This window comes from Fistularia commersonii, chromosome 3, assembly GCF_037954325.1.
Source record: "Fistularia commersonii isolate RoL2024-O1a breed Wild chromosome 3, RoL_Fcom_v1.0, whole genome shotgun sequence".
Classification (NCBI taxonomy): domain Eukaryota; kingdom Metazoa; phylum Chordata; class Actinopteri; order Syngnathiformes; family Fistulariidae; genus Fistularia; species Fistularia commersonii.
The window spans coordinates 7,381,881-7,396,057 of NC_141286.1; the positions used below are offsets into that span (position 1 = coordinate 7,381,881).

Here is a 14,177-nt window from a genome sequence, read left to right on the forward strand (position 1 = left end):
GTGAAAATCCTTGTTGGCACGAACGTGTGAGAAATATGATCTGGGCTAAGAAAAACTCCCGTCAGTTCCCTCAAGCAAGGCACTTACCAGCTAGTTATTTCCCTGGAGTGTCCCATTAGGGGGATTGCGAACTGGCTGCGGGACTGTATGAATGTGCATGGTTTTAAAGCGAGGCAGAGGAAGATCATGCAAACTCAGCAGAGCCGAGGCATTACGGAGTCTGTGTCATACGGTCTGCTTTTACGACACGCGGTGATGATGTAGTGCGGCCAAACCAGAGTGTTGGATTTCCGCCGTGTGGCATCAGCAGCCACCGGGAAGGCTGTGGCTCAGCGGTGCAGGTTCACCGTTTCTCCTGGGCGAGCTGGATGTGCAATAATCCTGTAATAGAAGGAGTTTTTCTTCTCATCCCTCTCTCCTCTCCACTTCTCTCTTTTTTCTTCTCCATCTCTCCTGCCATCTTCATTGTGTCTGTAGCATCTGCTGGTGCTCCCCAGACTCGAAGCGGGGGTGGGGAGTCTTCTGACACCATGATATGTGTGTGTGTGTTTGTGTGTTATAGAAGACAAATACAGAGTGTGGGTGTTTGCATGAGTGTGCGGCTGCCTTGTTTCTCAGTACTGTAGCTATTACCGTTGTGGGCATAATGCACTCATTAAACCAGACTGTGAGCAAATGTGGGCACAGAGCAAGAAAAAAATTGGGGGAGGGAGAAAGCCAGACAGTCTGCCACACCCGGCCCTTTTTTTTTTTTCTTTCTCCTACCTTCATCCCTCCATATCTCTCTCCCTCTCTCTCTCAATATACTCCTCCTCCTCCTCTGCTCCTCTAGTCTATCTGCTGGTGTTTCCATGAGAACAGAGAGTGCTGGGTACTGGGGGGGGGTTGTTGGGGGGATGATGTGTCCTAAGAGTGCCGTGTATGTATGTGTGTGTATTCGTGTGTGTGTATGCATGCATGCATGCATACCCCCCCCCCCCCCCCACTCCCTTTCACACATACCTCCTGGCAGGCGCCGCTTCTGGCCGTGCCAGAAAACATGCTTTTGGCACCACCGTGGCGATTTGGATGCAGAGCTCACAGGCTCTTAACACAGATCTGGGTGTATAACACACAGTCTGAGAGGCAAGATGAAGAGGCGACATCCATTCGTGAGCTTCTTTCTTTTGAATACACCCTTGTGTGTGTGTGTGTGTGTGTGAGGGTGGGGAAATAATACTTGGCTACTGCTTCTGGTGGGGGTTAAAACCCAAAACAGTCATGAACATATCTGTCAGCATAAATAAATGGGCCTGTAGTTGGCCTCAGTCATTAAAGGGGAGTCTTTTAGGGTGGGGCCGCGACTTGAGCCAAGCTGGAAGAGACAAGAGTAGGAGGAGGGTGAGAAGATGTGGAAGAGAGGAGTGCTGGTCTAAAATAAGTGGGGAGGGAGAGAGAAAGAGAGAGAGAGGGTGGGGGCATCACTATGAAGGAGGGAGGAGGGGAGGAGAAAAGGATGGAGGGAGGCAAGAGGAAGGGAGGGGTTTAAAGGATGGGCTTGTAGTCATTGTCAGGGAGAGAGTAAGAGAGAGAGAGCGAGAGAGGGAGGGAAAAGAGGGAGAGAGGTGCAGCCGGGCAGACCGAGAGAAGAGCGTGTGTGTGCAAACTGGGATGAGTAAATGCACCGGGCAGCTTAGCTGTTGATACAGCCAGAGAGTGAGAGAGAGAGAGAGAGAGTGAGAGAGAGAGGGAGAGTGTGTGTGTGTGCAAGGAGGTGAGTGAGTGAGAGAGTGGGAGAGAGAGAAGAAGAAGAAGAAGGGAGTAAAAGGGAAAGAAAGAAGCAGAGAAGAAAAAGGGAGGATACTACGACTACAACTATGCTGTGCTGCATAAGAAGAACCAAACCGGTAAACTGCTCTGATTTGCTCTCAACTTTTATTGCTTGTTGGGGGGATTCTTTCTTTTTTTTCCCCCTCCTTCTTCTTCTCCTAGAGAGATTAGAGGGTTTCGAGGAGAGATTAGAGAGAAAATCAAATGCCGGGGTTATTTACTTTGACTCGGGGCCCCGGCTTGTCTTCGGAGGGCCCAGACACGCCTAGTTAATGTGATTATCCTGCATGAATGGATGTTGCCACAATGCTTCTCAGACCTCACACTTCACACTGTTACTGAACCTTGGGGGGGACGAGGAGGAGGAGAGGGTGACTAAATCCGGGGCGGTTGGGCATCCACCTCCTATTGATCGATGAAAGAAAAAAAAAAAGTGGAGAATTATTCAAAACCACTTGATCGCCCCGGCAATTAGGGTAAAGTTAGGAGTGCGGTCGACTGACACCTCGTCTAAAATGTGTGCGTGTGTCACTGATGTAACTGAAATCGGTGACACAGAAAACTACATTTCTACAGTGAGGAGGAGGAGGAGAAGAAGAAAAAAAGGGTGGGGTAGGGACTGACTGAGCGGCACCATCATGTCAGCGGCCTCGAGGGGATACAATGGGAATAAATGACTCTAAATAGATTATCACAACCCTCCAGTCTTCTAAGTGGATGCTGTCAATGGAGGGGGGGGTTGGAGTGTGCACTCGTTTTAAAGGGTGTGAAAGGGTGATGGAGGTAGTTTTGTGATAACCCACGGTTGCTCATAGTTGCAGAGATTTTATTTAAAAAAAAGGGGTGTGGGGGTGTGCATGGAAGCGGGTGGGTCTGGATAGTAAAAAAAAAAAGGGGGGGGTAAAGGGAGGGATGGAGGGATGGAGGGAAGGATGGGAGGGTGGGCAGAGGAAGTGGCACTCCTCTCCTGAATCGCGCTTTTGTATCCCTGCAGCTATCGCGGTGTTTCGATGCGCGATCAGCGACCCCCCCTCTTTCCCCCCCCACACTGATCAGGTTGGTGGGGATTGTAACCCCACGGACGCCGAATGCCACTCGATTGTTCTGCACGGATGTCACAGGAAGAGATGGGGTGGGAGTGGGGTGTGTGTGTGGGGGGGATGAGTCACATAAGCCGCGGAGGTGAAGGAAAAGAAGGGGGGGTGGAGGTGGTTGGGTGTGTGTGTGTGTGTGTGGTGGTGGTGGGGGGGGTACCGGGTTCTGCCACCTGGAAGCCACGCGAGAAGAGCGGGGCTGCAGAGAGAGGCGGGAGAAGGGAAGGGTGGGGATCGCCGGTGGTGCACATGGACGTGGTGATGCACCATTACGGACGTGAGGGGATGGAAAGAGAGCGATTGGGGGCGGTGTGTGTGTGTGTGTGTGAGGGGTGGGTGGGGGGTGAAGGTTGGAGAAAAGGGTCGTAACTTATGGCCGGAGGCATGATGGGGAAGCACAAATGGCCGGGGTGGTGGAAGAAAACCATGAGGGGGGAGGGGGGGGGGGTGATGGTCGGAGGAGGTGCGTCGGCGCGAAGGCGAAAAGAATCAAATTGGGTGGAGGGGGAATGGGAGTGGGAGTGGGAGTGGGAGTGGGGGTAGGGGGGGATGCACGAAGGAGGAGATGCCGGCGTGCTGCACACTGCGGCCATGTGGGTGAGGCACCGGGGCTTCGCGCTCGGGAGCCGCCGCTCCCCTGCAGCCTTTCTGGGGCGGATCAAGTGGATGGATGGATGGATGGATGAGGTGTGGTGGGGAGCACGATTTTCTGATTTAAAAAAAAAAAATCCCTCTGCCGGGTTCCTTCTCCGTGGAGCGGTCACCGCTTTTTTTTCCGGACATCCCCTTTGTCCGAGGGCTTTTGTGGAAGAAATTAGAAAAAAAAAGCAAGAAGATGCTCTTCCGTTCATATTTGCATTAGAATTCACAGCATTCAAACTAAAGGTGCCCATTTTTCTTCATAAAGAACTTCCAAATCAAATCCCACCCATATCTGCTCTCCTCCAGCTCCGCCCCGACAACTCCCCCCTCCCAGCTCCCCCACTCCACAGCCCCACGGATCATCCCCACGCTGGGACCGTGTCTGCCAGTCACGTCTTAACTCTCCCACTACTTTTACAAATAAATTCCACGCCCCCCCAACCCCTTCCCTCAATGCCCCCCCCATACTCCATGCTCTGCCTCCTATGAGATCAGTGGCGATTGCGGAGCCTTTGTTTCAGTGTCATTGAATTAAAGGGCTGCTCCACGGCGCACAGACGCTTATTACTGGCTTATAACTGTCTTATTACAGGCTTATTACCGGCCTATACTGGACGGTCTTTCCAAGCCGCCCAAAAAAGAAAGACAAAACGTGCATCATTTAATCGTTGTCGTAAAGAGGGAGATGGCGAGTGTGTGTGTCGAGGGGTGCTGTGGTAGTGTGGTAGTCACCACCTGAGCCTCCCTCTCCTCATCCGCAGGAGATAGCCGGCTAAAAGGGTGTGGTGCCCTGCTGTGTGTGTGTATATATGTGTGTGTGTGTGTGTGAGCGAGGGAGAGAGAGGGAAGGAGTGGGTAGCAGGTTGCTCCGTGAAACAGAGTGGAAGACGAGTTGGGGAGTGTAACACTCCTGAATTTGAATTTAAATCAGCATTGTGATATGTTGCTGCTGCCACGGCGTGGTCGGATCATATGTAATTGGAAATTGAATTGACCTCTAAAACGATCGGATCAAGAAGCTGCACCTGTTGGATTTCATCCGCGTGTCCCTGCAAAATGGAGATATCACCTTTAATATTTAACACACACACACACGCAGTCCTGGATCTGGTTTTCCATCCCAGGGGCTGCGAGCTGGATGGGTTTGGAATTTGAAAAATAAATTATATATCTCCTTATGCGTTAAACCAACTGGCATTAATCCCACCACTTCTGAGGAGCCCCCCCCCCCCCCCCTCCACCCCTCTACCCGCCCCCCATCCTGAAACAAGTCCATAATGACACTGGCAACGAGGCAGTAAGAAGGTGGCAGATTGCTTCTCTGTGTCACCAATGGGGGGGGATGGTGTGTGTGGAATCGTGTGTGTGTGTGAGAGAGGGAGAGGGAGTGTATGGTTATGGATCTATCGGTACAGCCATTGACTCTGGGGTGTGGTTCTCTCAAGGCCGCCAGTGCCCACCCAAGGACTGAGTCAGACAGGGAGTGGGCTCAGGCAGCGGCTGTAATACACACATCCAGCTGTCAGATAATGAGGCCCAGATATATTTTCGCTTTGGTTTATGAACTCAACAGACAGGTTTGACCGAGAGGTTCGTTCACAGGCGCTCCCGTGTTTTAATAAACGGATCAATGACGCTGTCGTCCATCTAGGATTTATCGCCAGCACGGTGAATGATGTTGTGATGAAAGCTGATGTCAGATGTGTGTTATTTCGCCCCTCCCTCCATTGCATTTGGCGGGGATTAAGGCAAAATTGCTTCACATTCACAAAATCCATTCACACGGCAATTTTATGGGGTTTATTGGTTGACGTCGTTTATTTATTGGCAAATGTGAAAGAGGAGTCTTTCAAAGAGAAAACGCTGCAAGAATGCAATTTCATGAACTGGCAAATGCAAATACAGTCCCTCCATTCATTTGAATGGAGGGAGTGTTTAATAGATGGATGTGATGCCTGCAAAGTGAGCGTGGATGTGCTTTGCTGCTGCACCTTTGGGGAGCGTCGCTGTATTTATGAATGAAAATGTGTGCTGTGCAGCTACCGGGTGGAATAATGCCTGCAAAGAGGTTTTGCGTGACCAGGGATTCATTAAACATGTTCCTTGAAGGATTTGTGGCAAATTTGTCACCAAATCTATCAATGTATCAAAGCTGCCCAGCCAGTCATTTTGAGCCAATGCAATTTACTTCATGCAACAATATGTTTTATCGTGATATAAAATGAATCCTCGGGTGAAAAGGTAATAGAAAATGAAGCATTTTTCAAAGGCGTGGACACAAAGAATGTCAATAATGCAAATGATGATGCTACAATTGCGGTCAAACTGTGATGGGGATTTCTGCTCCTTCTTTTACCCGCTGATATGAGATCACTTGGCACTCTGTTAGTATTTTATTACATTTGCACTCTCACACACACACACACACACACACACACACACACACACACACTAATCTCTAAAGTAAATGACATCCCTTTCACTCTAATCATGATGTCATACCCCCGTATTCCCAGACTCTGCCATCCATTGCTGTCTGACTCATTGTGTGCAGCCAGTAAGTAATTCTATTTAGAGTCAAGTGCACGGGCCAATTTTTGGATGATTGTAAGCACCGATGAGATCAGACAATAAAAATCCTGGTAAGTCACAGGAGACGCTGCATGTATTTAAGAGCGTAGTGGCCTGACGGTGGGGGGGAGGGGATTTGTTAGACGGCTAAGGTTAAATTCCATGTGTCATTTTAAAAAAATTTCTTACAAGCAAACATCTTTAGCTGAAACTGAGCGGACAGATCCCAATATTAGGATGTGCGGTGTGAAGTCACATATCTCTGCAGGCAGTCAACGCATCCATGCATTTTATTTCTTTTTTTTTTTTTTTTCAAAACCACCTGGCACCAAATTGCTTGAGAGAAGGGTATATATTACATAAAAGCTGGAAAGCCCGGGGCAGGATTTACACCCTGAAGCCCCACAACCCCGATCACACCCCGACCCCCCCCCCAGTCCATGGGGGATAGCATGCGAATCAATGCGGAGTAGGTGAGTACAAGCAACGCAGCTGCACCTTGGCTTCATTGCCACAATATTGGACTGACACACTGACCCTGAGAATGACATGTTGGTTTAGAGCCTCCCGCTCCTCAGTCACGTCGTGCAGATGCGGCACCTCAACACCTCATAGCGGCAGGTGATTGGGTTGAAACCGATCCGGACCGATTCGATTCCAATTCAGCCGCATCTAGATTTGCAAGTCGGTGTGCTCTGTGACATAGAATTGATACGCGGACAAATTCATCACCCATGTGACCCCCGCTCTGGCCCATGGCTCCCAACCACACCCTTCTGCTACGCCATATACAACCCCTCCTTAACCATGCTGATTGCTTCGCTTGATTTACGAGTTCCTATTGGCTACCGCCCCCTCCTCCCACCCCTCAAGGGGTCAGGTGCACTGCCAATCAGGGCGACACATAGTCTTTCATAGCACCAACCAGTAGACAGGGCTGTGATGAGTTAGCACTCTGGTTGTCAAGGTAACCTTTGATGGTTGGGAGGGGTATCGCGGTGAATGCTGAAGAGCTTCTTGCAGCCGGCGTGTTCCCTAGCAGCCGGGGATGGAGCCGTGGAAGGCTACTGTACTCTCCACGATCCTTCATAAAGATCTGTGATTACCTCTTTTTTTTTGGGGTGGAGTGTTTCGGGGGGGGGGGTTGCCATGACAATTCATCAGGTACAGGGGGCTTTATGTTGAGGTTTTATCATTTTCATTTTTGACAAAAGGCAAACAATAACCGTAGAGTAATATAATGTGCAGCTAATGCATTCAGTTTACGATGATGAGCCAGTAGACACAGGGGTATCTGATTTTTCAGTTTTTTTTTTTTTTTATTAAACGGCCCACATTGGCACTAAATCCTCGCCTCTCTCGCACTGATAAAATTCCATACATTAATTTTACTGTCAAACCGGTCGCTCCCCCGCCACGCCTTGATACCTGAGGGGGTTGCAACCGGCGTTCAGATTCTGCGGCTTTCTTATTTCTTTATCATCGGAGCTAACCGCTGCTGCCGCTGCACTGCCTGCATGCCCTTTGACAAATTTTCTGTTTTTTCTCCACGTTGCTTATATCACATTTATTTCAGGTGCACGTTTAATGTGTGGCGATGTTTTTTACCTTGATTACTTTGCCTATTCATTTTGAATGTACTGAATCATTTTGTTTGCACTTTTCAGTGTTCTCCATTCATTCTTTTATTTGATTTGATTTCTTTTCATTAGATTTATATGACTCATAGCACAGCCCACTATTTGATGGACAGCTTTGGATCCAGTTGCCGAAGGTAATACAACGGACCCCTTTTCAATGATGATTTGTGTTCTCTCCTTTTCCTAATCCTTTTCCTCATACCTACCTGCACCTCTTTCAACCCGAGACCTTAACCCAGTTTACCCAAGCAGACGTTTCTGCAGCAATAAACACGTTTTAGCCGACTGTCTCCCTTTCCTAGCACAGACCACTTGTCTCTTTTCTCATATCTGACCTTTCAGCTCATCACACACCGTACTTCTATCTTCTTTACGATCGTAGGCTCTAAGAAAGAATCACAGCATGAGATCTTGGGTGAAACCACAGTAGAGGAACATTTTTGATACAGTTAAGCACTACAATAGAACAGTTCCATTGTGGCTACCAGTTCTTCATATCAAGGGGTGTGAAGCAGATGCTAACACACTTGTGTCTTCTGGCTACTAGGTGGAGAAGAATGAGGAGGCGGACCAGAAGATTGAGCAGGATGGCACCACCAACAAACCCGAGGACAAGGCCCACAAGGCTGCCACCAAAATACAGGCCAGCTTCCGTGGACACATAACTCGGAAAAAGATGAAAGATGGAGAGGAGGAGAAGGACGGGGACAGTCCGGCGGCGGCAGAAGAGGGGCAAGAAGAGGGCGAGGAGGTAAAGAAAGCTGAGGGAGAGGAGGCGCCCGTGAAAGAGGAGGAAGCCGCAGCAGAGGAGGGCCAAAAGGAGGACGAAACGAGCCAAACCAAAAGCCCAGCGGCGGAAAAGCCGGCTAACTCTCCAGTGGCCGCCGCCGCCGGTTCCCCCGTGGGCGCGGCCAAATCCCCCGTAGCAGCACCCGCTGCGGCCTCTCCCACAGCGGCCACAGCGCCCTCTGAGCCCCCGAAAGAGGAGCCAAAGGTGGAGGAGAAAGCTGAAGAGAAGCCCAAAGAGGCGGAGGCCCCGGCTGTGGCAGACAAGAGTCCCACCGTGGCCACGGCCGAGGAGAAAAAGGAGGAAGACAAGAGTGAAGGGAAAAAGGAGGAGGCCAGACAAGCCGATGTGCCTGCTGCTGTTAGCCCGACAGTTGAGAAGGAGGAGCCAAACCAAACAAAAGATAAACAAGGTATGCACAACGTTCGCGAGAAGCTTGCAATTGATAATCGTGAATTGCAATCTGCGAGCGAGTTCTGGAGACTCCAAGAATGAAAACCCCGCGTAAATATTTGTGAGAGCACTGAGTTCAAAAGCAATAAAAACAGAATTCGAGACGCTTTCATTAAATAAGAATCAATCGCTTCCAAAATAAATGAAGTCGAATAGGTCAGCCGTCCCATTGTGTGCTTGGCAAGCACAGCAGGAAGTAAGTGATTGTCATATCATAGGAATATAAAGATCTTTGGCAGGAGTCCACCATTCTGAACTTAGAGACGTAGCTCAGGACCAAATAAGGCTGTTCGTATCCCGGCGTCTGCATCCACCCATCCATCGTTTGACGCTTATCCTGCACTCATGGTTGCGGGGGGATGCTGGAGCCTATCCTTGCTGTCGTCGGGCGAGATACACCCTGAATTGGTCGCCACCCCATCGCACGGCGCCATATACGGACAGACAACCATTCACTCACTCATTCGAAGCAATTTTACCAATTAACCTGCTACAGGCTTTTGGACCGTGGGAGGAAACTGGAAAACCCTGGGGAAACCCATGCAGGCAACATGCAAATCTCCACACAGAAAGGACCCCTTGTCAGAATCAAACCGGGGTCTTTCGTTCTATGAGGCCGAAACGCTAACCACTGCGCCACCCTGATGAGGACCGTGTTCACCATAATTAAAATTAATTAGGCCCAAACACAAATGATGGTGAAGAAGCCAACATGAAATCTGTCAAGTGATTAAATTAAATCAAATTATGGTAAATTAAATTAGATTAAATTAAATCAATTCCGAAGGTGACACAACTAATTCTTTCAATTTCCAGGATTATAAAATTCGCATGAACTGATATATCTGGTCCAAGGACGCTAAGACTGGGTCAGACAGGTAGTTAATGGAGCATGCTCTGTGTGGAGTTAGTGGGAAGGTGTGAGGTGGGAGCACACACACACACACACACACACGCACGCACACACACACACACACACGTTGACTGCAGAACCACACTGAAAGTAGGTCACCTAGGCAGCACTGTCTCTGTGTTGTCATAGTTACCACCTCGATGGGATAGTTGGCCTGCATTGAAGAGAGCAGGGATAACAGGTGTTCTGGTTTAAATGAATGATTAATGATCCCTGCTGGTCACGATGCGCACAGCGGCCGTCCGCCACAAACAAGCGGCGCCGGGTGAACAACCGCTGGTCACAATCTACCCGAAGCAAGCGACCGAGAGAATAAAAACACATCAACAATTGCGGTTACAAGGCAACAGGTTGTCTGATGGGATTTAATAAATTATGGTTTATCCTCTGTATGATCCACAATCTCTATCAATATAGGTCCAATAGAATAATACTAATAATTAGAAATATCATAAAATAAAGATAAATATTGATTTATAAATATAAAGACTGATAGCCTTTTCACACCTAAATTAAACTTCCATAGGTTAATTATAAAATATATTTAAAAAGAGGTGGTTAGTAAAATATATAAAAAAAAGGAAAACAACAAAAACATTGTTCGGTGTAGGACTTAGAGTGTAACCCGAGAGCATCTTCTCGCAGTCAGATTAAGAGTTAAAAGAATTTCACGGTTTGCATCAAATGGCATCCTGTAATCTTTCCACGGGCTATAACTGACATGAGAACGGCGCTGTCGCACTAATCCAACCTACTTTCCCCAGAAAATATTATCCGAGTCTGAGGAACAAAGAATAACTCATGTGCGGCGAGACTCACAGCACATTTTCTCTTTAACTTTTTCTACGGCAGGTGGAAGCAAAGGGCTAAAGACCTGTGTTGATGACGTTTAGTTTCAGGACATAAATGAAAGTCATGAATTGAAGCTGATACAATAAAAGTGCAAAGCAGGGACTAATATCATCTGCATACAGGTGAAAATTTATATTATGTATTAAAGTTTAGTGGGCCAAGGAAAGAGTCTTAAAGATCTATCTATCTATCTATCTATCTATCTATCTATCTATCTATCTATCTATCTATCTATCTATCTATCCATCTATCTATCCATCTATCCATCTATCCATCTATCCATCTATCCATCCATCCATCCATCCATCCATCCATCCATCCATCCATCCTTTTTAAAAGGAAGCCCTTGGATCAATTCAGGTAATGAGCTGCATTCAAAACAAAATTACAGATTACAAATGACACTTTGGGGGCTACAGAAATTCAGATTTTTAGTATTCAGATTTTCTTAAAAAACATTCAAAAATGTAAATTAATGGAGACAATCTGTTTTTTTTAATTTATTTTTTTTAAATTTTACTCTCGATCGCTGGTTCAACAAGGCGAAAGCTGCATCTCAGTGGTTGCCGACAACAAAGTGACTGCCGGTGTATGAATACAAAGAAATTAGAAATTGTTTTTTCTTTTGTGAATGGAGGTGCATCTGCATCACACAATGAGCGTAGAAGACATTCTCGAGGTTTTCACCTACTTTTACTACCTGTAAGCCCTGCGATGACTCACGCCGTCTTGTGTCAGATACAAGTCACACATCATTCCAAGCACATGCAGATATCCTTGCACCAATCCCCCCCACCCTTCTATCAGATTCCCGCTTTCTTAAAACCTTTAGGGAGATACACACAACTGCACTCCATCACCCCCAGTCTCCAGTGCAATGATGTCATTCGGCGATGACTCCTCCCACTTTTAAAAGAGCATGAGCTCACCCTGGTGGATGACATCACCAGGCGTGCCTGAGGAGTACATATTTAAATCGGGAATTATGACACAAAGCCTCTGAAATACTAATGCAATAGCTTGCAGCAATTTTTTTTTTTCACATGCACCGTGCCGATTCATTTAATATTTATTTTATCAGAGGCCAATATCTGTTGGTAAAATGAGTACAAAGGAGAGAGGATTTAGAAGAAATGTAGGACATAAGTACTAACTAGGATTGCATTGTTTCCACGTTGCACAACTGATAATTGTCCGGGGGTGTTAATTTCTTTGGAGACCACTGCTGGATGTTTTGTGTTTTTTTTTTTTTAATATATTTTTTTTTCACATAATTTTTCAGCACGCTAGCCATCACGCAGCATTAGATGTGACAGGTTGAAGTGGTGCTGTTTGGTGTTGTGATGTCAGTTCAAATGTTTCACGGGCCCATTAGGAGCGCGGTCTTCGTTTATTATTCACACAGTCAATACGATGTTTCCGACATCATTTGCTTTCGCCTGCTGAGGTTTAGTAAAGAGGATGTGCTGGGAGCAAAATGGAGCTCCATCGTGCCTTCAGTGTACTTTGTGTTGTTCCAGAATATGTTATGTGATCTCTCAGTAATGCTCTGTAGTTGTTTTGTTTTTTTTGACATTGAAAATTGCAACAAAAGACATTGCATATCTGTCAAATTATCTGACCCTCAGTAAATACAGGCTTGGAATGTGAATTCCTCACCAACTTGCAAATTTTCCCCCCCTTCTCGCTGCCTTTTATAGACTGCAAACCTTGTTCCGTCCTTGTTTTGCCCTCATACTGATGCTTCTTATTATCTCATGTCAACCCTTCCTTTTCCTCCTACCAACCAGATGCTGCAGAGGAGTCTAAAGAAGAGGAGGACGCCCCGGCCGATGCAGCGGTGGAGGCCACCGAGTCCAAGGACGACTAGGGCAAAGTCTAACCTTAAGAAAGCAGAATTAAGAGTATGAAGAATAACACAAAAATCTAGAAAGGTTGCTCTTTGCCTTCCCAATGTGAGGGCAGTCCGTTTTTATTTGTTTGTCATTTTTTGTGTGGCAATGATTTTCTCATGTTGGGGGAGTTTCCAGTGTGGAGTTTTTTGGCTCAAGCTAATATGACGACAAAGTGGCGTGGATGATGGGGTTGTCGTCGCAGATGAAGATTCTGAAAAATGATTGTCACCTTGAAGATGTGGATTTGATTTGGACCATCTTTACCTTTTAATGTAAGTGAATCATTAAAAGCAGGAAAGCTCCCAACTGGATACTTACACATTTAAAATGCATTGTAATTGCATTTACTCTTCATTTGCATTGCAATGCACTTCCTTCAAAACACATTTTGCAAAACTTAAGTCTGTATTTCTGCCAACGCACGCACATAACCCCCCTCCTACCCAGAAAATACAAAAAGAAAAAAAAAAAACACAAAAAGCAAAAAACGAAACAAACAAAAACAAACAGGATAAACACTGGTTTTTAAAAATGCAACTCAAGTTTTCAGCACGCGAAAGGTGTAATGAGAACATAGTAAATAGGTAATAATGTCATGTAACATGAATAGAATGTATAATTAAATGTGTAACACTTCCAGTTGGACTGTTTTATCCTACGACCAGATAATTACTCTCTCTCTCTATTCTGCTTGAGTCTTTCAAGCTTGGTTTACACCCCTTTAACAAACTGTCTGTTAACTCACATTTACAGTAAAGGACCTGTTGCCATTTTAATTACATGATAATATAATGAACTGTAGAAATCTGCTATAGTATTTATGTAACTGGCTATAACATAACGATTTATGTTCTTCCAAACAAACATGAGAACAGTAGCATGAACCATCGAACCAGATGCATGATGGGAACTCTCCCCCCGAAAGGAACTTTTTCGCAGTCACAAAATCTTACCAGGTGTGGCGGCTTCTTTTTGATGTCTTTGGTGTTGTTATGACAGTTTATATGAATTGGAATAATACTCTTGCACAGATGTTATGGAAAAATAAATAAAAACATAAAAAGAAAAGTCCAACAAACGAGCAAATACAAAAAACAAAAAAACAAAAAAACTTTTCCTATGTTCCAGTGAGTGCAATGTCCAGTTTCAACCTATCGAGGAGTTCAAACTTGTGAGAAAAAAATGAAAAATACAAATGGTTTCAATGTCTGTTTTCAAAATAAAGCAAATGTGCCAATTACCACCATATATTGTTGAGTTTGATTCAAGCACCATTACACCACAGGGGTGATTCTAAATAGGATATATGTTGACCCCCCCCCGCCTGACATGTTATTTTTTTCACTATTATGTTTTGGACATTGGGTGACAAATGCTAAATGAATTATATTCATATTACTAACTATTCATATAACTACAATATAGTTATATGTTATAACTATATTATAACCACAGGACCGGATATTAATTATGAGACGTGACTGAGCGGCCCGGCAATCATATTTAAGTCTCGATTGCCAC

At 46.1% G+C, this 14,177-nt stretch overlaps 1 protein-coding gene across 1 annotated transcript; it reads left to right on the forward strand.

The window, feature by feature from the left end:
- The first annotated feature begins 1,420 nt into the window (after positions 1 to 1,420).
- gap43 (growth associated protein 43) lies at positions 1,421 to 13,902 on the forward strand. Its single transcript, XM_086143484.1, has 3 exons — positions 1,421 to 1,886; positions 8,304 to 8,955; positions 12,552 to 13,902. The coding sequence occupies exons 1-3, from the start codon at positions 1,857 to 1,859 to the stop codon at positions 12,629 to 12,631; spliced, it is 762 nt and encodes a 253-aa protein (XP_085999610.1). The 5' UTR covers positions 1,421 to 1,856; the 3' UTR covers positions 12,632 to 13,902.
- The last annotated feature ends 275 nt before the right edge of the window (positions 13,903 to 14,177 follow it).

Bases quoted from the DNA above. Each gene is read 5' to 3' on its own strand.
- gap43 (XM_086143484.1), top strand. From the start codon at position 1,857: ATGCTGTGCTGCATAAGAAGAACCAAACCG. The intron at 1,887-8,303 runs GTAAACTGCTCT...TCTGGCTACTAG, and splicing joins GCATAAGAAGAACCAAACCG to GTGGAGAAGAATGAGGAGGC. The intron at 8,956-12,551 runs GTATGCACAACG...CCTACCAACCAG, and splicing joins CCAAACAAAAGATAAACAAG to ATGCTGCAGAGGAGTCTAAA.